Source organism: Erpetoichthys calabaricus, chromosome 1 (assembly GCF_900747795.2).
Source record: "Erpetoichthys calabaricus chromosome 1, fErpCal1.3, whole genome shotgun sequence".
Lineage (NCBI taxonomy): Eukaryota > Metazoa > Chordata > Cladistia > Polypteriformes > Polypteridae > Erpetoichthys > Erpetoichthys calabaricus.
Window position 1 is genome coordinate 304,949,455 of NC_041394.2, and position 26,730 is coordinate 304,976,184.

At 38.6% G+C, this 26,730-nt stretch overlaps 1 protein-coding gene across 1 annotated transcript in view; it reads left to right on the forward strand.

The window, feature by feature from the left end:
• Positions 1-876: 876 nt before the first annotated feature.
• The window catches only part of lrriq1 (leucine-rich repeats and IQ motif containing 1), a 149,206-nt gene continuing 123,352 nt past the window's right edge, over positions 877-26,730 (forward strand). Inside the window, exons 1-4 of the mRNA XM_028814864.2 lie at positions 877-974; positions 4,591-4,760; positions 11,443-11,551; positions 24,404-24,474. Coding sequence (XP_028670697.1) covers positions 4,635-4,760; positions 11,443-11,551; positions 24,404-24,474 — 306 coding nt within the window. The 5' untranslated portion in view covers positions 877-974; positions 4,591-4,634. The remainder of the gene's footprint in view (positions 975-4,590; positions 4,761-11,442; positions 11,552-24,403; positions 24,475-26,730) is intronic.

Genomic DNA, 26,730 nt, shown 5'->3' on the forward strand with positions numbered 1-26,730 from the left:
ATATTTGACTAATGGTTAAATGTGTTTGATGATCAGAAACATTTTGTGTGACAAACATGCAAAAGAATAAGAAATCAGGAAGGGGGCAAATAGTTTTTCACACCACTGTATATTAAAAAAGAAAAACATTCTGCAGTAATTATTTGTTAATATGGCGACACCTGCTTGTAATTGATGGTATTACATCACACATAAATAAATCGGTCGTTAATTTACTTTTTGTTTCCCAATACAGTAACATCAACAAAAGTTTCAGCTCTTTGTGACCCCAAATTGGATTACACAGTGCAGAATATGTGTCGAGTGTCAGTTGTTTTTACCCTTGGTCATAAAAACAGCTGATCATGTCAATAAAAAGAGTGCTTAGTCTCTTTTTATAATAATACTGATTATATAAATTAAATAAATACTAATACATGACGGACTAGACGAACCGTTTCCTGAAACCCTTCTTTATAATTGTACTGCCTTTTTTGTATCCCAGAACGATGTCAGTGAACATACTCGTCTGTTGAAAATAAGTTTCGAAATGAGAGGGCAAAAATAAGCACTGTTTTGTTTGGCTCACAATATTCAATGGCTCTGTGGATTTTGAAGGTAACACTAATTCGAAATGTTTCTAATTGTATTGCCGTTTCTGTCATATTAATTCCATGATATTCATCTTCTGTCTCAAATTTATTCCATCCGTATCACTCGTTAAATTTATTGGTTTACCGGAGCAGAACTTCGTTTAACCTGAGACCTAACTACCACTAACTCAGCGAGTGGAGCACACGAAAAGAGGAAGTCAGTTGTTCCGAGACCGATCGTCTATTTTGACCTACGTACCTATCCGTAGATTTTGAACGTAATTATCACTATGGATACCAAGATAACACAAAGAGAAAATGGCAAGTGCAGTCGCCCTTAACGGTGATTTCATGTTACGTGACACCTTAACAGAAGCTTAATGTAACTAGAATAACGAAAAGGTACAGCATGCGGATTTGTTTATTATTTCTTCCGAGTATAAATTTAAAATAAGACTTTAAAATGACAAAATAAAATTCCGGGGGCAAAAGATAATTACATTTAAACATAACTTTTAAAAGAGAAATATATCAGAAGATGAAAGCACTTCATCCTGCACTTTTGTTATCGTGAGTCACAATTTATATTACTGTTGTGTGCTTTACAAGGGTGTGTACGTATACGTGTCGAGTTTATGGATTGGTGCAGTTTAGTTTAGAATAGTTCAAAATTCATGTTATTGCAGTGATAGGCAAGTATAGTCCAATTTACATATGTAGTAACTACAATAATAATTGCTGTAAACAAATCGTAAGTAATAAGGTCAAACAGAACATGCGCCAAAAATAAACAAACCAAATAATTCAAGAAATAGCTAGTCGTATGCTTAGAAAATAAAATAAATTACTTTTAAAGTTGTTTTTCCCCTTATTAGGTGCATCAATTGCTAAGAAAACGCCCCTTGTCTAGAGTGTACAGTATATATAAATTATGAATAGATGACAGAAATGTAGCTATTGCAAAGGGAATGAGATGAATGTAATAAAAATGTGGGTATAACAGATCTGAATAGCAGAGAGTTGGATGTCATGTCATGTCATTTTCTAACCAGCTTAAGCCAGACTAGAGTCGCTGGGGGTGTTTGTTGAAGCCCATTTAAGCTGGTATAGGATGTAATACAGGAACAAACCCAGGGCAGGTATCAGTCAATCGCAGGGCAAACACACACACCCACACCAACATGCACTAGGGCCAAAATAATGTCGCTAATTCACTTAACCTGCACATGTTTGGACAATGGGAGGAAACCAGAGCACCGGGAGGAAACCCTTACAGACACAGGGAGAGTATGCAAATTCTTCAAAGGGAGGACCTGGGACACGAATCCTGGTGTTCTTATTGCGAGGCAGTAGCGCTACCACTGCAGAGAGGTGAATTTATTCTGAGGAAATTTATTAAGAGTGGCAAGTTACAATTCAGGATAAATAAAGACAGCTAATTGTGCGTGTCTTATATACAGTTATGAGAAAATGTTTCTGAATGGCAATCGGAAGGTTGCCGGTTCGAATCCTGTAAATGCCAATAGGGACTCTGCTCTGTTGGGCCCTTGAGCAAGGCCCTTAAACTACAATTGCTGAGCACTTTGAGTAGTGAGGAAAGCGCTATATAAATGCAAAGAATTATTATTATTATCTTAGTATTAATGGCTCTAATAATGTGTAGTTATCTTCATGGAAATCATTATAACAGATTAAGGCTGCCAGATTAAATTAATAGTGCAAATACCGTATAATTGTACTGTACATTGTTATATTTTATTTGTAAATATTGTTTATATATTCTAATTACAGTCTTTATATCTGTGAGGTTGTGAGGTTAAGTGCTTACCAGATGCAGGAGAGTGAAGGGCTGCCATAACTATAGATTTTATTGCAACTAGTCTGCTAATCTGAGGCCAACTACTGCTTTGAATTGAAATGTTTGCTTAATTTAACAACTTGCTTTCTGTATTTGTAGAGTGTAGATTGAGTTTTATGTCAAAGAATAATGTTTATGAATTTTTACACTTATATTGTCCTGTCTTTTAATACCTTTGTGATCAAGTTTGCTTGTTTAATAATGAACTCTTAGTCTGCTATTAAAATCACATAAAAATCAAGTAATTACTTTTACCAATGCTCTGTACACAGCACATATCCAGATGAGCATGATGGCTTTTATAATGTAATTGATCTATTTTATTGCTAATCTTGTGTCCGTGTTTATTCAATGGTCGTCCGTGTATTTTGTAAGTAATGTTGCAACTCCTGTTCAAAATGTACAACTAGAATTGAGATGGATGGATAATGGAAAGAAAAAAGGTCCAAATGCAGTTAAATACAGTTACTTTTGAAAGTGTTAGCAGTTACATTAAATGACAGGAAGGTGTAAAGATTTTGTTCTCCTCTTTCAGCCTTTCATTTTTTGTTTTAATTTATTAAATTACAATTGCTATTCTTTAATTGAAAATTGTTTTAATTAACCCATATCTTATATGAATTGGCTTAATCCCAGTTTAAATGACTTTGTGTTTTTGGTATCCTACTTTGTAATAACCTGATCTAATAATCTAATATTAGCAATGTTTTAGTTTATTAGTGTGTTAGTAATAGTATTAAGAGTGCTCATGTTAGTAAGTGACTGGTAGCGGATACATTATTTATAAATTATGTTGTTTATAGTTATTGGGATGGGAGAATGAATTAAACTAAATTAATCTGAAATTAATCACTATATTGAGATAACAAACACTTTACAGTAAATGTTCTCTCTTTAATGTCTAAAATGAACATCCATAAGCTCATAATAGTTTAATTTTGTGTCAGATCCAGGCTTGTGGTTACAACTGGTGATGATAGGTTGTCTGAATCATAGAAAATGAATGAATCATCACCCATGCAAATAACTGAGACTGTAATGGCATGTTGGCAACATCTTGTCCTGCTTCAAACATTTTGCCACGCACTGTTTCATAAGGGCAGCTCGATCACAGGGCAGCTGCCCTATGGGACATCCTGAGACTTTGCATCAAGAGGTTTACTTACCTTGGCACCAACATTAATCTTTCTGGTGAATCTTCGTATGAAGTCAGTAGATGGATTGGGAGAGCATATGGGATCATGAGGTTGCTGGAGTGTGTGTGGCACTCCTGTTATCTTTGCAAAAGGATGAAGGTCCAAGTCTTTAGAGTCTTGGTGCTTCCTATCTTGCTATATGGTGGTGAGACATGGACGCTATCTAGTAACATGAGACGAAGACTGGAGTCCTTCAGTACTGTGTCTCTCCAGAGAATCCTTGGTTACCTCTGGTTTGACTTTGTGTCAAACAAGCGGTTGCTCATGAAGTCCCAAATGAGGCACATTACCTGCATTGTGAGGGAGTGTTAGTTATAGCACTGCAGGAGTGGCACGATTCTCTGAGGGAGATCTGGCTCGCAAGATCCTCATTGTTGAGGACTAGAGAGGCTGTACCAGGCTAAGAGGATGCCTATGTAACACCTGGCTTCCGCAGATAGATGATCATTTCCAGAGGTTGGGACTGGACCGCGTGTCTGTCTGGGTGGTTACCAGTGCATGCTTCCCATGAAGTGTGAGGTGTAGTTTGAATGACTATGATGATGATCGGGTATTAGTGTTAGTAGCCTCTCATTTGGAAGTTGTTGCAGATATGGTCTTTATAACCATTAAAATTCACTTTTATTGTGGTTTTATTGAGATTAAAAAGCATGTTAAAACAGTTTCTTATATACCAGATTTTTTATAAAGCTATTGTTTGTAATGTGAGGGAAGCCTGTATTATACAACTGAATTACAATGATTTATAATTTAAAACATAAAATTTGCAATATCACTGTATCATCACACAAATGTTGGGATAAAATAATATATGTCCCTTAGAATTCTCAGTTTTCATATTTACCAATATTATTTTGGAAAAGTAGGATCTGACAAGCTTGTATGTGGGACTGAATGCTTTATTTTATTAAGTTATTAGTAAACATAACATTTATTAATTTAGAATTTTTTTTTTTATGTTCAGATGTCTAATTCATCATAAGATTTTTTGGGCTGTATTAGAAAACGATGGATGATTCCCAGTCAATTGACAAAATTATTGAACAAGAATTGTTGAAAATAAATGTTGGGGATTTAAAACTTCAAGATTTAGAAGACAGCTCAGATGATGAACCTGTCTGCCAGGACAATATTGTAAGAGATGATATATTTTATTCATATTAACAGAAATTGAAATGTAAACCATGTGTGTCTGATATTGTTTTATCTGGTTAATAGGTGTCATATGTTTTTTAAAATTTACTTTTAAAAAAAAGCTTATCTTTTATTGAAGCCAAATTCATTCAGAAATGCAAGAAGAGCAAAGTTAAATTTTTCTGCACATCCATATCAATATATATATATATATATATATATATATATACTAATGTTTCTTGGCTAATGTGATATATCCTTTTAATCCATGAAATCTTGATCAGTTTTGGTAGCCATTGATGGAGATTTATTCCACAAATTTCTTTCTTACACTAAAGTGTCTTAGAAGTGTAGTTTTAAATTCATTTTTGATTTTCTTAGTGGGTGATATCTAATACCCATGTAAAACTTGTACTCTGTTTTGGTAAGCACAAGAAACAAATTAGAGCCTGCAGTGCCTTTTTTTCTGTACAGACTTGGTGCTACTTATTTATAGTCATTCATTGATAGAGTCTGTTTCTGCAGTTAACTTCCTCATGCATTTCTTTGAACGAAAACATGTGACTTTCAAGTGTTAAAGACAAGTAGAAGATATTTTAATCCTAAAGGAAATGGAAAAATATGGTTAAAAAGAGTGGATCAATGTAAAGGCCATCAACAACTTAATACCCTTCAGAAAATATTATATCAGCACCATCCTGGTTTCATTATACAACATAATGACACTAGAAGAAATTACCTCAAATAGCCTGTATGCAGCACTGCACTTGGATAAGTGTACTCCTAAAATACTGATCTGTTTATCCAGAATGTTTTCAGATAATGAGTGTCACTGCCCATGACTCCAGGTAGTTTCTCAAGTATCCCTCTCTTGACTACTGTCTCCAGTGAATCTAAAGCCAGCCTGCCTTATTTGTTCAATGATTTTGACAGCCTAATCTGTAGTAGTGGGATTTCATTAGCAATCGTGAAGAATGTGGGCTTGGACTGCTTGAAGTCTACCACCTTCTCCCTTGTCTTTTCCATGGTCGAACCTGCGATCTGCTGATTATGAGTCAGTAGTTCTTACCGCTGTACTACCAAGCAGTCGTGACACCAATGTACACTAACACAATTTCTTTTTCTTTTTCTTGTTTTGTTATACTTGCACCTTTTGTGAAAGTGTTTATTTGATATTTGGACTTCAGTCTTCACACATTATACACTTCATGTCAAAATTTTGGTTGTTAGTACTAAAACATGATAAAAGTTTGTCTTTTAGGTATGTGTTCAACATTTCTTACATTTCCTGTCATCCTACTTTTACATAGATCATTGTAGACGCACATTAAATGCATGTGTTCAAAATAACAATTATTTATCCTATACAGCCCCAGGTACCTAACTCCCAGATAAACAAGGCTTGAGCTGGGAGAGCTTTTTGCCCTTTCTGCAGCAGTGGGGGATGGGATAGAAGGCTGCTTGCTGTTTGTGCTGATCGACACATTTATAAAACAAAACAAAAGACTCTGAATGGAGAGGTGCAAAGGAATTTAAGGTGGCCCAGGACTACAAGTTTTTTCGTGGGCTTCAGGGATTCTAGTTTGAAGAAAGGCAGGTTAGAAATTGGTCTAAAGTTGTCAAAGACAGGAGTCAAGATTATTTTTGTTGAGCAGTGACTTAACAATTGCAGTCTTTTGACAGTCAGGGAAGATCCCCATATCTATTGATAAGTTCACTATGTCAAGTATGCTATCAGTGAGGACATCAGAGACTTCTTTGAAAAAGCCTGTTAGTACTAGGTAGTGCTGGGTGGTATGACCAAAATTCTATATCACGGTATTTATCAAAATTATACCGGTTTCATGGTATTCAATGGTATTTTTTTCCCATGCATGAGTGGATGTTAACCACATTTTCCACTGCAGTTACTGCAGTAGACTGGCTAAGAATAACCTATTCCACTCTCATGAGAATTGTACATTGTACAAAAAAATATTTTAATGTGCACACAAGTATTAATACAGGTTTGCATGGCCCCATAAAGTGATAGTTTTCAAGGGGGTGGAACTAATGAAGAAAAGGAATCACATTGCATGACAGTTGCAGTCAAAATATTGAACCTATTTATTGAACAAATTTTGCAAACAACTTAAACTAAAATTTTGACAACATATTTTCAACCATCCAAAGAGGCATTTAGACTTAGTAAAATATCCAGAGGTGCTTGTCAAAAGTTGTATTGCACTGAATATGTCTTAGAAAAGGAATAAATAGTAAATGTTTTTTGTAAACCAACTACACTTTCTGTTAATGATAATAATCTCTGTCCACTGATATGTTAAAGTGACTTTTTAAACAACTTTACCATCATTAAACTTCATAATATTTAAACTAATAAATAATAACAATAAAATAAATAATAGTGCAACTTCCAGTAATAATATTATTACTTCAAGCCAAGGTACATTACACAGTATTCACCGAATAAAAATAAAATAAAATAAAACAAGTGCAACTTGGTGATGACATCTTTACCAACTGAACCATTAGTAAGGCAAATTTCATTAATATGGACCTTGCTTCAAGCTAAGCTATATACATAAAAAATTAAATTGCAACTTGCATTTATAATGCTATTTGTGGTATAGCCCTACAGAATCAAATTAGGGCCACAGTGAAGAAAAACAATACGGACACAGGGAAGAAAAAAAATAAACTATATGTTGAGAATAAAGTCGACATGTTGACTTTATTCTCGACATTTCTACTTTATTCTCGCAGTTTATGTCAAGATTAAAGTCGACATTTCCACTTCTTTGTCATTAAAGTAGAATGTCGTAAACTAAACTTCATCCTAAAATCAATATTTAATTTACTAGATTTTCTCAAACCCCATCATAACTATTGTAGCACATTAAATGCTTTGTGTTAAGTGTTCCCCGACCCAGTTGTTAATCGCTACACTCTTTTTAAACTGACTTCCTCTGCACTAAGAGGAGGTACAGGCAGCTATCGCCGCACAGAATATATTCACTTCATGAAATTCCTGCTCTCTGACAATTTAGAATGCTAAGATAAATACTTGATATCATTTTCATGATGAAAGGCATTAAAGCAGGTATTAAACATGCACGGTAGTGTGGCGGTAGTGCTGCTCCCTCGCAGTAAGGGGTCCCCAGGTGTACGTTCAGTGTAGGGAACTTTATGGCAGGTGTGACGAGGCTCCAAAAAAACTGGATGTATGAATGGGTATCGCACAGGTTTAACTTAAATATTGTGTAAATGTTGGGTTCGTAATCTGGTGGTCGGTGACACAAACACAGAATTTAATGGATGTTCTTTTGAGCGGACTTTCTGTATTGCATGCGTGCTGTCTCTGTCTGACGTAACAAACCCCCAGTTCCTATCCTTCCTTTTTCTTTCTCCACATAACCAATCACCACATGATGAACGTCTTTGTTTAATTAAAACTAGTTATAAACTTAGATCATGGAGTGTTCAGAACTTTAAAAAAATCTTCGTTATACATGTTTAATTATGCCAACCATTCAGGGTTGCGTCCAACCCAGCAAGCATTGTGTGCGAGGTAGGAGCAAATCTTGAACGTGGCGCCAGCACATCGCAGGGTGAATGCGAGCAATACATACACTAGTAGGGTCAATATAACGTAACAAAAACCCACATCCTACATGACTTTAAAAGAAAACTGAAGCATGCAGAGTAAACCCACCAGAAAAACATGCAAATTCAAGGCAGGGAACACCCGGGACCTCCTTGCTGCGAGGCAGCAGTGCAACCACCATGCCACCATGCCCCCACCTGATTAATACATGCTTTAATGCATTTCATCATGAAAATGATATCAAGTATTTATCTTAGCATTCTAAATGTTCAGAGAGCAGAAATATCATGAAATTAAGGTATTCTGTGTGGTGATTGCTGCCTGCGCCTCCCCTTTGAGCAAGAGGAAGTCAGTTTAAGAAGCACGTAGCGATTAACATGGCTCCGGGAATACTTAACACAAAGCATTTAATGTGCTACATAACTTATGACGGGTTTGAGAAAATCTAGTAAATTAAATATTCATTTTAAGATGAAGTTTAGTTTACGATGTTCTACTTTAATGACAAATTACGATAACAAAGTTAACATGTCGACTTTATTCTCGTCATAAGCGTCAAGATTAAAGTGGAAATGTGAAGAATAAAGTCAACATGTCGTCACACTATTACACAGTACCCAGGTACATAACACAGTATTGAAAAAAAATAAAACAAGTACAACTTGGCTTGCAGTATTATCCAGTAGTATAGAAACAGTATTCACACATTTGAACATAATGGTCCATATCTGACCTTTGAAAACCAAACTATCTCCAGACAACAGACACGGCTCCTTTTTTCGGCAAAAGTTCCTCTGTGTCATCATGTTCAACATTATTGTCTGCTACAGCTTCAGTTTTTGGAATATTCTCTGTCCATTTCACCGTTCAATAATTCCACTAATGCATGTACTCCGTTGTATGCGTGTTTAGCGATGCAGCAGTAAAAAAGTCCCTCCTTAAACAGTTTCCCTCTGTGCCACGTTCTGAATGGCTATTTAAACCAGTGTTGAGGTGTAAAAAAAATCCATATCATAACAAAAATAAAAAACTTTTTTGGTATGAACTGGTATACCGCCTAGCACTAGTACTAGGTCAAGGGTACAGGTGGAAGGTTTCACCTAAGAAATTATTCCATGTAGTTTGGGTAGATCTATTTCAGTGAAAAAATTGAACTCACTTAAAAGGGCATGCTGGGATTTGTCAAAGCTCAAGGAGGATGTGGCAATAAAGCAATAGTATGGTAGCCAGGTGCTATGACTGTGGAGAAAGAAACAGAGGAGAATTTGGCGTCTTTATGTCCAACACAAGCTAGGAGCGACAGCATCCCTTGGTGAGATTAAATGCTAGCACAGCTCAATTATGGGATCCTTCACTGTCAGAACAGAGAACAGTTGGACACTGTACATAGTTCATGATATTATTTCTTTTCACCCATTCTTTTCTATACAGTTCTTACTTCTCTGCTGTTTTGGGCCTTTTTAAAAGTTTTTCCCTTGGTTGTCTGTATTAGCAACTAACGTGTCCTCTCTTCCAATGAAAACCGTTTTGTGGCTGCGCAACCCCATATTCAGCAAGCTACAATGCATTGTGTGTTCTGACACTTTCTCTCATTGGCAGCATTATGTTTTTCAGCAATTTGTTCTGCAATAGCTCTTCTGTGGAATTGGACCAGACAGGCTAGCCTTTGCTCCCAACATGCATCAGTGAGTCTTGTGCACCCATGACACTGTTGACAGTTCATTGGTTGTCCTTCCTTGGACCACTTTTGGTAGGTACTAACCATTGCATACTGGGAACACTCCAACACTTGCCGTTTTGAAGATAGTCAGACCCAGTCTTCTAGCCATCACAAATTGGCCCTGGTTAAAGTTGCTTGGAACCTTACATTACCCCATTATTTCTGCTCTCAACACATCATCTTTAAGAACTGACTGTTCATTTGCTGCCTAATGTCTCCAACCCCTTGACAGGTGCCACTATAATAAGATAATCAGTGTTATTCACTTCAGTTGTCTGTGGTTTTAATGGTGTGGCTGATCATTGTGTGTACTGTATATTAGTGTGTGTATATATATTGTAACAAAGGCGCTATGTGGGCGCCTGACCCGACACAGATGCACAATGAGGCACGTGTAAAATAAATAAACTTTTTATTTTTCTTCACTTGTGGGGCACGTCTTCCCCGTAATCCCCACAGGCACAACACAGTCCCAAGTGCACAAACGCCAAATTAAACACACCACAAAGTACTCTTTTTTCTTCCTCCACCACTCCTCTCAAGCAACCTCATCATCCTCTTCCTGACTCTGGCTCCCGGAGTGGTGGCTGCTGGCCCCTTTTATAGTTCACCTGGAAGTGCCCCAGGTCCTTGATTGCCGAGTTCCGGCTGCACTTCCATGTGTGGTGAAAACACTGCCTATAAGGGCTCAGGAGTTCCAGCCGCAGCACCCCCTGGCGGCGCCTGCGGAACCCAACAGGGCTGCACTCAACTCCAATTCCCATGGAGCCCTGCGAGAAACCAAGGCACTGCTCCAACCCAGGGGGGCGACCATCTAGCGTCCAGGGGGAGGTATTGCACCGTCCAGGGTTGCTCCCCCTGAATAAAGAGTGAAGGGGCGTCCCGGCCAGGCATGTACCCCGGCCATACACTGTATATATCCTGTTGTCACATGAAGAAACAGAACAGAAACTATCATTTTGCTTTTATTTAAAACTTTAAAGCTGACATGTCTGTTATTTTGGAAATTGATTTGAAATTTGGTCCCTGGCAGTGGAAATATCATTGTCACTTAGCATTCAGGTTCTGAATCCACACTGTTTTATATATTTTGGGTTACCCCACAGAGACGTCAACTTCCTGCTATACTACATTATTCTGGTGGATCATTGGGCATTTGTAAAATGTTCCCTTGTGAGATCATAGAAGGACTGTGTTCACTTGTTCCTTGTTAGAAACCTCCCATACAGACATTTCTTTGTCCTGCAGAGATTGAATTGAATAATTGGATTAAACAGATAACTGTTATTGTGTTCCTTATATAGTTCATTGTTGATTTCTATTTTATCGTAATAGCTTTCCCCTTATAATTCTTTTAGGACACAGATGAATTACCAGAATCACTAATTGCTTATTTCCAGTTGTCAAAAGACAGAGTGAATTTTGCTGAAAATGTTATACTTCAGGATTTGGAAGACACTGAATTAGGTATTTTACTTTTAATTGTTTTATTTTATACAGTGATGCTTTAATCAAAATATTTATTGTTTTTCATTGTAACCAAAAAATACTATATACAAGAAGCAATGTGCTAATATGCATTTTAATGAATGTGGTAATGAATGTAAGTTTTATTTCAAAATTCTTCTACTTTTTTTTATTACACATCAGCAAACATTTCTAATATCTCTTCTTTGTTTTATTAGTATTATTTAGTAAGAAATTATCAGTTCTTTAAATTGAAAGCATTAATAATGATTAAATTTCAAATCAGCATTCCTTATGCGTATAACACATTCACCATTTTCTGTTACTGAGTTGACTCTTTATGGTTTTAGTCTATAACTTTCATTTTACAGTATGTTAAAGAGCTTAGCTAATTGGTACATTATCCTAGATCTAATCGGTAGATGTACAACTACATGGAACATTTATGAATTTATGAAAGCTGCTTTTATTAACTGCAAGTGGAGTTCATTTACTCACAGTTAATTTGTATTCTCTGCATTGGCTTACCTTCTTCACACACTGCGTTTCTGTGTGCATGTGGATATGAGCTTCTTCACTGTTTCGTTCTGGATTTAGAAAGACTTATAACTCAGCTAGAAATTATCCTTCACAAAGATTATTACATTTCAGTTACAGTTATACCAATATTACAATGCATTTGCTGCATTTGTCCTAATTACTAAGGTACACTTATTAGTTCTTGAAATCAAAGTGGGTGTATTTATGGTTCTGGTGTATGTGCTTTGCTTTGTTCCTGTCCTGCTTGGCTTTTATCAGACATGTAAAGGGATCTTTAGTGCACTTTCTTTCTTTTGTTCACCTTGGTCACACCTTATGGTGTCGGCGGTACTACATTTTCTTCTTGAGGATGAAGCACACCATGTCACTTCTCTTGTTGCTAGCAAAATCATACCTACTGAGCAACTGGTGATCAGTCACTTGCTATTTTCAGCAAGATGAGCATGTGGCCTTCCTTATACAGTTATTCTTATCTCTCTCTGCTTGTGTAGTTGGGTCATTCCATGTCAAATCAACCAATGACCCATACACTTTGGACTCAAAAAATTCTGGAACAGCAGGCGTACCCATGTTAATCAGGAGAGATGGGAGCATGCACTGTTGCCGCACCCACTACACAAAGAACCACCCGGAATGGGACCCAAGTGCAGTGGGTGACACCTCAGCCCTACACTGGAACAGTGTGAGGCATTTTATGGTGGCTAGAGTGCTAATCCTGCCACCAACCTCCAAGTTTTCCTGTTAGTTGGAGGACCTGCTTGCAGTGCTGGATGCAGATTAATGTCATAGTCAAGACGAAGTAATTAAAGGTTAAGGGCCTTACTCAAGGGCCTGACAGAATAGAGTCACTTCTGGATTTTACCAGATTCAAACCAGCAACCTTGTGATTGCTGGCGCAGATCCCTAGCCTCAGAGCCACCACTCCACCCAGTCAGGTGACAGGTCAGGAGACATGTTATAAAATTTTTGTGATGTAAGATCAATACTTTCCAACATACAGCCAGTTTACTGAGAGGAATGTGTCAATTTTATCCAGCCTCATTTTTTCATCAAACTTTACAAGTCCATACCTCAAGAACTAAACCACTGAGCAGGCTCAGACTTTGCACGGTGGTTCACAAATTGGCATAGTATGTGACGAAATTAAAACATTTAGTCCAGATTACCCTGCATGGCCAAAGCAGTCCCTTGAAATTGACCAAAATTTAATTTGAATTTTTGGCCTAGCTATGTTTAGGCCTCGGAAACACATATTTGTAACCAACACAGGCTTCTGTTTTTTTTCCTTATTCTGATAACTATGTTGGCTTTCTGAAAAAGCAAATAACAGAAAAATAGCTGTATCAGGGTTTGACCAGCAGAACTCTCAAATCCCAAAAAAATCATTTGGGATTTCATTTTCAGAGCACACTAATGGAATGTGGGAATGTGCAGATAATTTTAAAAATATTTTTCATTTATTCTACATTGTCCCTTCATTCTCAAAATACAAACTTTACTTTTCTTATGCAAATCTTTCATTTTTATTTTCCATCCTAAACATAGGCTGAATGCGCCATGTGTCAATAATGGTAATCACCGAGTTTTCAATCGGTAAGTTATTACAAATGTCAAACTTTTTTTTCATATCAAACGATAATATCCTATCTCACATTGCTGAACAGAGAATGCAATTCTCCATAGCCAAAAGAGTAACTGGAACTCGAGAATACCACTGTTACATCCCTACAGAAGATGGCAAACTCATAGTCAAGACAAGTGTCTAGTGAAAACAGTCAATTGACTGTCCGAATATTCACCACTGAAGCAGCAGCTGAGATCCTGCCCTCTCATGATCACACTCCGTATGGATCAGATGTGTCCTTCACATTACCCCAGTATCCTATTGGAGGCAATGTTGGGTGCATGTATGATGAAAAATGTTGGATTGGTGTAATTCGTGAGAAGAGTAATGCTGAATAACATCCTGATATGTTTTATGCATCCATACTATACTGCACATTCTTTCCATTGGCCACCTAGGGACGATATTTGTTGGGTGCCTTTACAGTATGTCATTGCACTGCTTAGTGCACCTACAACGGTCAGTGGGAGACAGTACCATCTTGATTCCAAAGACAAAGATGCCCTACACTCTGCCCTGAAGCAGAAATGAAATGGTTCACATTCCTGCTAAGCGCTATATAAATGTAATGAATTATTATTATTATTATTAGTGCAAAACCAAGATGTTAACATTTCATTAAAACTAGTTTTGTATTTAATGCTAAATCAAGTAGCTTTTGTTCATGTGTTATGCTTAATGTGTCTTTGGTGATTTATTTTTTTTTATTAATCCTATACCCAAGTTAGTGATGGAGAATTTGATGATTATCATTACTGATAAATGGTGAATTTAACCCTTGTTTAGAACTGAAAATAAAAATGAAAGAGCCACATAAAAAAGTAAGACTTGTTTTTTGAGAAAGAAGGGACCATGTAGGATACAAGAAAAATAATTTTAAAAATGTTTGGACATTTCCACCATGCATTAAGTTGGTCTGAAAATAAATAATAAAATGATTTTTTTCACATTTGAGAGCTCTGCTGGTCAAACCCTGATGCAGTTTCTTGTTTGTTTATAACCTTTTGAAAAGCCCTGTGTATGTATCTAAACATGGAAAAAAGAAGTATGCTTTCTGAAAGCCTAAGCATGGCAAAGCCAAAGACACAAAATATTATTTTCCAATTTTGAAGGTCTGCTCTTACCAAGTGTTGTCATCTGGACCATTTTGATTTAGTTATGTACTATACCTATAAAGGTACCAGTATGCAAAATCTGACCTTGATAGGTGGTTCAGTGAAATTGATGAAAAAATAGTCATGTCAAATTTGACACCCCTCTCCCCTCACAAAATTGGTATCTTGGAAAGAATTGATGTTACATCAAAATAATTTTACAGGGTGTTTCCTGGATAACATGGGTACACCTGGTATCTTTTATCAGAATTTTTTGAGACCAAAGTGCATGGAATTTCTGTAAAATCGTTTGATTTGACATGGAATGACTCAGTTGCTATTTCTCAGTAAAGTTTGGACTAATGGCACTCTTGTCCAAACTCCAGCACAGACAAGTCTTCACACCCTTCCAGTCCAGCACAGTTTCCCTTCAGAATAAAGGGAATGTTTTAACCACTGTTAAGGCCACACCCTATAAGCTATGGTTTCTGGCCATGAACAGCCAAAGTTACAGCCAAGTTGAGAAGTGAATGCTTGATGAGAATAGAGCTGAAATAACCAAAACACCTGAAAAATAATTATGATAATAAAAAATTTTAAAAGCCAAGATAAAACAATAAATTATCAAAAGTAACATACATAAATGGTTGGTATATTCTAATAAAAATGTATACTTTTATTTTGTAATTTCTACACTGACCACAAATCATAGAAACTGGAAAATAACAGCTTGCTTAATGGTATCCCTAGGACAAGAGTTTGAGAACTGCTGCTCTTAAGATCTCTTGGACAAAGTCCTTCTGCTGCTTATTAGTTCCCCAGAAAATGTTATGCTGGCATGTTGTACGGGGCACTATTGCCAATCAATTTCTTCCAACCTTCTGTTTACATTGATATAGATGTTTTGAAGCACTGTGAAAGTGTGACATCCTCTATTATACTTCGTTGTTTTAGTAATGATCCATATAGCAATATTTTGAATTACTTAAAGGTTACAAGTGAAATATATGAGCAGCCTGCAAATGACACTTTGCAATAGTCAGTTCTTCTTGAAATAAATGCATACTTAAAAAAGTTAGATGGAAAAAGTAAGTTTTGGATAGTGTTGTAATATGTGGAGAAATTAGTGTCAAAGATAACACCTAAGCAATGTGATGATTCACTAAAACTAAAAAAGTTAACTGATTGAGTACTATCATTACATTACTGTTTATATGGAAATCAGTTTGATAATTATTAAAACTGAGTCCTGTAAGTGCAGTACTTTAGAACATAATCTTATTTTCAAACCTTTGCAATAAAACAGTATAGTCAGTAATACTATGTATCAATGTATCAAAAGCATGACTTAAATCTAACATAATGCCTGTAGCATTTCTTCAGTCGGAAGACATTAAGAGATTCTTAACAACATAAATTAATTCTTTTTCTGTGTTATGACCAGTACAAAGGCTACGCAGACATTTTCAGTAAGTCATAACAAATAAGTGAGACTGAAACTGTGTGTTTACAATTTTCAAGTATTTTACAAAAAAGTACATTTGAAATTGGCATATAATCATTAAGCCTATTTAGATCTATGTGTGAGTTTCTTCAATAATTATCTAACAATAGCCATTTCCATTGGGTCAGTCATTAGTGAAAACAATATTAATTACAACTGTTTAATTTAAATGTGAACAGACCATTATGTATAGTAATAAAATCTGTGTGACATCTATGGCAATTTAGAAGCAATGCATTTTGTAATACAAAAACTAATAAAATACTTTGCTTGTAAATTTATATAGATGATGAAAAAATGAATATAGTTGTCCTCAGTGTTTTAATCAAATATCTTGTTGAAACTACATTCTGTTAGTCCCCAGTTCCCACAACACCATTAATTCTTGTTCATTTTCATCTTTTTCCACTTCTATGTGGGGTCAATGTGCCTGATGAACCTTCTGCATGCACAGCATGGTTCTCTTCCTTATTCCCCAGTCAAGCCCTTTTCATTGAAATCTTCTTTTTCATTATCCCATCTAACTCCACTTCGCCTTCCCTCACATTCTTTTCACCGGCACTTCAGTTTTCATTACTCTTTTACCCTCATATTCATTGTTTTTGCTCATCACATTTCAATACCATTCTAGCACACTTTCCTATATTCTTAGCAACGTTCCCTCTAATTTTTTTCCCACATATGCGGAACACCAAATACCTGAGCAGTAACACAATGGAGCTAAGTGAGTTAAGAAACCGATTTTTATTTATACACGTGCTGTGCTTTCCATTTATGTTATTTTTAAATTGTAATTTTTAACAGTGAGAGAAAATGTAATGTTTTTCACACACTGCTGTATGAGGCTAGAAAAAATTTAAATATTGACAGTTAATGAGTTACACTTACAACTTATACCATTACAGTTTTTGACACATGTCCTTGTGCACACACTAACGCTGTTAAACATGATCCAAATTGACTGTTCGTCTACATTTTTGTTACGTCTTTATGTGCATCAGCATGTCCAAATGTTCTGACATTTTGTCTTAATGACATTCATGAGACTGAAACCGTGTTCACAATCAGCACTCAATGCTTGAAACAGATATCCGTGAGACAAGCCAGCATCACAAATTCTTTTTCTATGAATACATATTGAACTATATCGGCAAATGTCCGAAACAGCCCAGTTTTGAGTTCTTCAAACATGACAAATTGAAAATTGCAATACTGCATCATCACTGCCTTTGACAGCTCCTTCTGCTCAGTTGACTGGGGAAGGAAATGATGGTACATTTCAAACCAGCTTAGTGATTTCTCTTTCTCCATTATCAAAGTTAGCTGTTGGAAATAACAGTGCCTTCAAACAACCTCCAGTCTATCAATTTCTGGGATGCGAGCCTCCATGTGCAAACAGATATGTTCAACAAACCGGACAATAGGTGCCACATTGACTTCCTTATCACCATTCATAAAGGCTTTTGCTTTCTCACTCCAGTGCACGTTCTCACCCAAGTACTGAGTGTGCAACTTTAATATTCTCACCTTCACAAACTGAAACGCTTCAATTGGTGTCAAGTTGCTTCGCTGTAATAATCTGCTCAATTCAGCTAATTCACCAACCACGTGTCAAATATTATTGCAGCTCGAATCTGCGGGTTGGCCAACTGCTTAATGCAGTATTTGCAGATTGGATCAGTACATGATTTCCTGCTGGAGAATATCGTTTATGCATTCTACAGATTTGAAAGCATAATTCTTGCTACACCATCTATTCGGAATGGTCACATATTTTGATTTATGTTCATGCAACTCTTGCACTGCTAACATCGACATAGTCATCTGAATGGCCAGCAAGACGTCAACAATCAAAGCTTTTACTCCATCAGCTGTTTTCTGCTGACACGGCTCCATTCTCATTTGTTGATCTTCTGCAGTTTCGTTTAACAATCGACACAGACCTCCTGACTTTTTACAATGCAGCTTTGAAACTGTATCCATGTGACCTTTCTGAGACAGGTGACACTTCTCATAGTCCATCTTCCAATCGTCCCATCGTTTGCCTCTGCTAAATTCTCCAGGTGTGTGGCTTTCTTGTTGTTTTGATAAACAAAGATTTCGCCAAGTGTTGTCATCAGCTTTTTTGCTGGTGTCAGCATTTCTGTCTCAACAAACTTGCTAAGCCTAGGTTTAAATTTAGATGCACATTTTTTCTTTACAAAATTATCCAGCATTCTCTCACTTGTTGACTTGCACTTCGACATTTTTATGTCCAGAAAAAAACGATTGCTTAAGCGTATGTATAAATTAAACAGCTGTTGAACAAACATGGTATACACTGGACAAACAAGTTACATGAATGTGCGTGTCTAACTGAAATGTGATTAACATGCTACAGCATCAACTCACGCAGTGTTACAGCTGTTAGCCCAACACTGCCCGAGGTCTTCCTGATGCGCGCAGCCGATGCAGCCTGCAGCCTGACACCCTGAGGCCTACATTTTGGAGTGAACTTTGGCCAACACCCACAAAACACATGGTATTGCTTCAGCCTATCCCGCAGTTGGCATTAACCCAAACGAGTGACAGATGAGAATGATCTGTTACAGACTGAGTCACTGACATGTAGGCTACGCATAAAATGGCAGAATCAGGCATAGAGTCCAAATGTAGTTTAAATGAATCTATTTCACGGCAACTTTTTCACCTAATTAAACAAATTGTCATTAATAAACAATAAAACATAAAACCAAAATAAGCAGCACAAACATTTTGTGCATGGTACTTTGCAACCACAGCTTAGAGTGAATGTTGATTCTTATGTATCTTTTTTTGTACCTCTGATTGTTTTTATCTGTTATTCTGTCTTTTTTTCTAACTCCACACATCCACCTCTGCATTCTTATTTCTGTCACATACAACTCCTTCTACTGTGGTCTCTTTACTGCCCATGGTTCAGCTCCATACATCACTGCTAGTCTTACAAATGTTTTAAAAACTTTACCTTTAACCTTAACCTTAATTCTTTCATGACACAATACTCCTGATACCGGCTTCCAATTGTTCCAACCACATTGCACTCTGTGGGTTATTTTTACATCTAATTCTCAATCTTGAGCTACCACTGATTTTAATTATTTAAACCTATCCACTCTTTTTAGTAGCCCCCCACCCCATTCTGAACCTTGTTCATCATTAAACCTTAAATATTCTGTCTTCTTCCTATTTATTTTCAATCCACTATCTTCCAAAATCCTCCTCTGTTCTTCCAACTTCCTCTCCATTTCTTCCTTTCTGGTGTTACATAACACAATGTAATCAGCAAAAAGCATTCACTAGGGGGATTGGTCTTTTATCCCACGAGTCTACACATCCAGAACAAGATCAAAGAGGTAAGAACTCAAAGAAGATCCCTGGTGCCGACATAATCTAACTTGTCTGGTACCCCAACACTGCTTTTAATTTGAGTCCTCACTCCTTCATATTCCCTCATATCATTGACAATACTCACATACTTCTTTTGTACTCCTTTCTCTCATGCACCTCCAGACCTCTTGACTTAGCACTTTTATCAAAAGCCTATTCCAAATCAATGAATGATGTATGCAAACCTTTCTGTTTTTCTTGATGTGCATAAATACAAAAATTGCATTAGTTGTTGTTCTCCCTGACATAAACCCAAAGTCTACTTCCACTACGGTGGTCTGTTCTCTAAGCCTTCTCTCTAGAACCCTTTCCTAAATCTTCATTGTATGTGACATCAGCTTTACCCCTGTATAGTTTCCACAATCCTGAATATCTCTATTCTCCATATAAACAGGTAGATCATAGGTTTTCTGCATTAGATTCCTCAACCCATCTACTCCTTCTTCCCCTAAACTCTTCCACACTTCTACTGGTGTTTCACTCAGTCCTGTTATGTTTCTATTCTTCAATCTTTTCAGTGCTTCCTTTACTTCTTCCATTCTTATTCTTGATACTAACACATCATTTGAGATTACATCCCCAAATACTACCCTTGGATTTTCTTCATTCAACATCTTTTCAAAGCACTTCCATCTATTCTTAATCTTATCATGCTCATTCTAGATCACACCTTGCTTTTCCATTCATTCATTTTGACAATTAATGTGTGTAGTAGCATACATTTGTTATGTCTTTATAGCTGGCTATTAGTACTACAGTGCATCTGGAAAGTATTCACAGCGCATCACTTTTTCCACATTTTGTTATGTTACAGCCTTATTCCAAAATGGATTGAATTCATTCACAGCCTTTGCCATGGAGCTTGAAATTGAGCTCAGGTGCATCCTGTTTCCCCTGATCATCCTTGAGATGTTTCTGCAGCTGTCCGGCCATCTAAACTGAGCGATCAGGGTAGAAGGGCCTTAGTCAGGAAGGTGACCAAGAACCCGATTGTCACTCTGTCAGAGCTCCAGAGGTCCTTTGTGGAGAGAGGAGAACCTTCCAGAAGGACAACCATCTCTGCAGCCATCCACCAATCAGGCCTGTATGGTAGAGTGGCCAGACGGAAGCGACTCCTTAGTAAAAGGCACATGGCAGCCAGCCTGGAGTTTGCCAAAAGGCACCTGAAGAACTCTCAGACCATGAGAAAGAAAATTCTCTGGTCTGATGAGACAAAGATTGAACTCTTTGGTGTGAATGCCAGGCATCACGTTTGGAGGAAACCTGGCACCATCTCTACAGTGAAGCATGGTGGTGGCAGCATCATGCTGTGGGGATGTTTTTCAGCGGCAGGAACTGGGAGACTAGTCAGGATAAAGAGAAAGATGACTGCAGCAATGTACAGAGACATCCTGGATGAAAACCTGCTCCAGAGCGCTCTTGACCTCAGACTGGGGCGACGGTTCATCTTTCAGCTGGACAACAACCCTAAGCACACAGCCAAGATATCAAAGGAGTGGCTTCAGGACAACTCCGTGAATGTCCTTGAGTGGCCCAGCCAGACTTGAATCCGATTGAACATCTCTGGAGAGATCTTAACATGGCTGTGCACCGACGCTTCCCATTCAACCTGATGGAGCTTGAGAGGTGATGCAAAGTGGAATGGGTGAAACTGGCCAAGGATAGGTGTGCCAAGCTTGTGGCATCATATTCAACAAGACTTGAGGCTGTAATTGCTGCCAAAGGTGCATCGACAAAGTATTGAGCAAAGGCTGTGAATACTTATGTACATGTGATTTCTTAGTTTTTTTATTTTTAATAAATTTGCAAAAACCTCAAGTAAACTTTTTTCACATTGTCATTATGGGGTGTTGTGTGTAGAATTCTGAGGAAAAACATTAATTTAATCCATTTTGGAGTAAGGCTGTAACATAACAAAATGTGGCAAAAATGATGCGCTGTGAATACTTTCCGGATGCACTGTATACCTCAAAGAGGCTGCTGAATAAAATTTTGATCATCTAATACATTACATAGCTTTTCTTCATCTTCTCAAATGATTCAAGTCAAGTCAAGTTGGGGAGCATGCACTGCACACGACGAAACAACTCGGGATCTTGGTTTGCAACCCCCCCAGGCAGACATGTGGTCCAGTCCCAGCCTCCGGAAATTACCCTCTATCTGCCACAGCCAGGTGTTACATGGGCGACCCCTTGGCTTGGTCCAGCCACTCGGGTCCCCAGCAATGAAGATCTTATGAGCCGGATCACCCTCAGGAAAACGCGCCACATGGCCGTAGTGCCGTAACTGACGCTCCCTCACAATGCAGGTAATGTGCCTCATTTGGGAGTCCATGAGCAACCGCTCATTCAACACAAAGTCAAACCAATGGTACCTAAGGATTTTCTGGAGAGACACAGTACCGAAGGAGTCCAGTCTTCGTCTCAGGTCACTACGGATAGCGTCAATGTCTCACAACCATATAGCAAGACAGGAAGCACCAGGACTCTAAAGACTTGGACCTTCGTCCTTTTGCATAGATATCGGGAGTGCCACACACCCCTTTGGAGCGACCTCATGACCCTCCATGCTCTCCCAGTCCGTCTACTGACTTCATAGGAAGAGTCACCAGAGACATGAATGTCATTGCCAAGGTAAGTAAACCCCTCGACAAGGTCGACACTCTCTCCGCAAACAGACACACTGCTGATAGCTGTGCCCAAGAGGTCATTAAAGGCCTGGATCTTGGTTTTTATCCAGGACACTTGCAAGCCCAGACACTGAGACTTCTTGCTCAGTCTCTCGAGCGCCCCGATCAGAGCCTCCATTGACTCCGCGAAGATCACAGCTTCGTCAGCAAAGTAAAGATCCTTTCTTCACCAACAGATGCCCCACAGCCGATGGATCCCACGACCTTGCCCAACACCCAGTCCATACAAGCATTGAACAGAGTAGGAGAAAGAACACACCCCTGACGATCCCCAGAATCAACTGGGAAAAATGCAGAGGTTCTGCATCCACTCTGCACAGTACCAGTACACAGGCTGGCCATGATATCCAGCAACCTCGAGGGGATCCCGCGAACCCTCAAGATGTCCCACAGGACAGCTCAATCAACTGAGTACAATGCTTTGCGAAAATTGACAAAGGCTGCAAAGAAACTTTGCCGATATTCGCGTTTGCACTCCACGAGAACCCTCAGTGCTAGGATGCAGTCGATGGTAGACTTCTTAGGCATAAAACCAGACTGTTCCGGTCGCTGGTAGGTTAGCAAGTAATCACGGATCCTATTAAGGACGACCCTAGCAAGGACCTTACCCGGCTCAGAGAGCAGTGTTATCCCCCTGTTGTAGCTGCAATCCAGGCGATCACCCTTCCCTTTCTAGATAGGGACAAAAAGTCCCATTTTCCAGTCAGTCGGGATGATGCCAGTCTCCCAAATGGAATTAAAGATTGCTTGCAATGCCAGGAGGACAGCCTTTCCACCAGCCTGGAGAAGTTCACCCCAGATATAACAGATCCCTGCAGTCTTTCCCCCCCTCAGCTGGTTCATAACCTGTGCAATCTCAGTGAGATTAGGTAGTTCACAGCTAATTGGAGGATCAGACTCAAGGACCGTGAACCCAGAGATATCCAACATCCTAGCTGGAGGATCAGCTTTGAACAACTGCTCAAAGTAGCCAGCCCAGCGGGTCACAACTGCAGTATCATCCGCAAGGACCGTTCCATTAGCCGCCCTCACTGCAACTCTCTGAGGAACAGATTTAGATGTGCGTAATGCTTCTATTCCTCTGTAAGCAGGATGTGGGTCACTAGACCACAGATGGTGTGTCACCTGCTCACAGATTCCTCTAACAAATGCCTCTTTATCTGCCCTCAGAGCCCTCACAGCTGTTCCTCTCAGTTCCCAGTACAGACCAGAGTTGCCATTGAGCTGTGCACTGTGACTCCTCTCAATGATATCCAGGGTGCCCTGCGAGATGAAACACCTCCTTCTGGGCACACCGGTAACACCAACACAACCCTCTGCAACCTTCAAGGTCTTGTCACGGAAGGTCTCCCACATCACATTAGGATCGGTAGTCGTACCCAAATCTGAAAGTTCCTCACACAAACTGAGTGCAGACTCACTAGAAACATCCTGGTCTTTGAGTCTGGCCAAGTCCAGGCTCATTTTCCTTGTAGGTGGTAACCTACTGAACCTAAGCTGGATCCTAAGAGTAGCAACAACAAGTCTTTGGTCAGAATTCACAAACTGGGTACTTCTGTAGACCCTGCAGTTTTGTAAGAGCCTCCAGCATCTGCCCACGGGGATGTGATCGATCTCCTTCACTGCACCACCAGTATTGGAGTACCAAGTCCAACGATGCGGTTCTGGGCGCTGGAACCAGGATCCGGCAATTCGCAGCCCCTGACCTTTTGCAAAGTCAAGGAACATGGAGCCATTTTCACCACGGTCAACAGACCCATGGGGACCAAGACAATCCTAATAACCAGCCCTGTCAGTGCCAGTGGCTGCATTGAAGTACTTCTGCATGTTATCAATCTAATTTAGACTGTAAACGCTTAATTTAAAACATCTTCAAAAAGTTTACAATTTTTCTGTATGCAATTCTGAATTGATTTTTTATTTATTAAGTATCCATAGTCCTTGACTGAGTACAGTCAATATGTGTTTTTTAATTTTTTTTGTTTTGTTTTAGGCTTTCATCATGATGATAAAGACTGTATTAAATCAAAGCAATCTTACACAGATGAAGATGTCAGAAAAAGGGTATGTTACTATTTTGTTTTCCTTTTTGCTTCTTACATAACATAATATGAATGTTTTGACTTTTAGGGGCCAAAGCTAGCATGTAGTCTGATACAGTTAGTCTTGTCTTTTCATATTCTTGGACTTAGTGGACAGTTTTTTTTCATTCCCAATATGTTACTGTAGTAATCACTACGTTAGACATTTTTGACACTTAGTATATTGAAGTTATTTTTGTTACCTTTTTAAAATTTTGTTTCTTTTTGTTCTCTTTGCCTTGTATATTTAGTGTCTTATAAGTGTACATATTAAAAAGAGACCCAGGTGGTTTAAAATGCATGAAATCTAAGATTGATGGTAATTGATGATAGGAATAGAAGCAATGGATGAGGGAGATTGAAAAAGAGGAAGCCAGAGAGATGGGAGGTGGGCAAGTGTGCAAACTACATCGCCAGACAGGCAGGGATTGAAAGCATGTATATGAAATCAAAGAGATTGCAGTGTTTTATTACAGTCCTATTTACTTTTTTTCTGCCTTATTTGCCTTAATATATCCTCAGATACAGTTAGTCTTGTCTTTTCATATTCCATTACCTTGCTTATTGTGCCAGAAAATGCAATTTTTAAACCTTTTGCGTTTCTTTCTTTCTTTCTTTCTTTCTTTCTTTCTTTCTTTCTTTCTTTCTTTCTTTCTTTCTTTCTTTCTTTCTTTCTTTCTTTCTTTCTTTCTTTCTTTCTTCATTCTGCATAAGGACGGTCTTTACAACAGCACCTCTTAATGTTATATATCAGTATTTGCTGCAGTACTTATGATTATCTCAAAAAGCTGGGTGGAAAATATTCATTATAGATACAGTGCATCCGGAAAGTATTCACAGCGCATCACTTTTTCCACATTTTGTTATGTTACAGCCTTATTCCAAAATGGATTCAATTCATTTTTTTCCTCAGAATTCTACACACAACACCCCATAATGACAATGTGAAAAATGTTTACTTGAGGTTTTTGCAAATTTATTAAAAATAAAAAAATTGAGAAAGTACATGTACATAAGTATTCACAGCCTTTGCCGTGAAGCTCGAAATTGAGCTCAGGTGCATCCTGTTTCCCCTGATCATCCTTGAGATGTTTCTGCAGCTTAATTGGAGTCCACCTGTGGTAAATTCAGTTGATTGGACATGATTTGGAAAGGCACACACCTGTCTATATAAGGTCCAACAGTTGACAGTTCATATCAGAGCACAAACCAAGCATGAAGTCAAAGGAATTGTCTGTAGACCTCCGAGACAGGATTGTCTTGAGGCACAAATCTGGGGAAGGTTTCAGAAAAATTACTGCTGCTTTGAAGGTCCCAATGATCACAGTGGCCTCTATCATCCGTAATTGGAAGAAGTTTGAAACCACCTGGACTCTTTCTAGAGCTGTCCGGCCATCTAAACTGAGCGATCGGGGGAGAAGGGCCTTAGTCAGGGAGGTGACCAAGAACCCGATTGTCACTCTGTCAGAGCTCCAGAGGTCCTCTGTGGAGAGAGGAGAACCTTCCAGAAGGACAACCATCTCTGCAGCAATCCACCAATCAGGCCTGTATGGTATAGTGGCCAGACGGAAGCAACTCCTTAGTAAAAGGCACATGGCAGCCCGCCTGGAGTTTGCCAAAAGGCACCTGAAGAACTCTCAGACCATGAGAAAGAAAATTCTCTGGTCTGATGAGACAAAGATTGAACTCTTTGGTGTGAATGCCAGGCGTCACGTTTGGAGGAAACCTGGCACCATCCTTACAGTGAAGCATGGTCTCTCAGACCATGAGAAAGAAAATTCTCTGGTCTGATGAGACAAAGATTGAACTCTTTGGTGTGAATACCAGGTGTCACGTTTGGAAGAAACCTGGCACCATCCATACAGTGAAGTATTGTGGTGGCAGCATCATGCTGTGGGGATGTTTTTCAGCGGCAGGAACTGGGAGACTAGTCAGGATAAAGGGAAAGATGACTGCAGCAATGTACAGAGACATCTTGGATGAAAACCTGCTCCAGAGCGCTCTTGACCTCAGACTGGGGCGACGGTTCATCTTTCAGCAGGACAACGACCCTAAGCACACAGCCAAGATATCAAAGGAGTGGCTTCAGGACAACTCTGTGAATGTCCTTGAGTGGCACAGCCAGAGCCCAGACTTGAATCCGATTGAACATCTCTGGAGAGATCTTAAAATGGCTGTGCACCGACGCTTCCCATCCAACCTGATGGAGCTTGAGAGGTGCTGCAAAGAGGAATGGGTG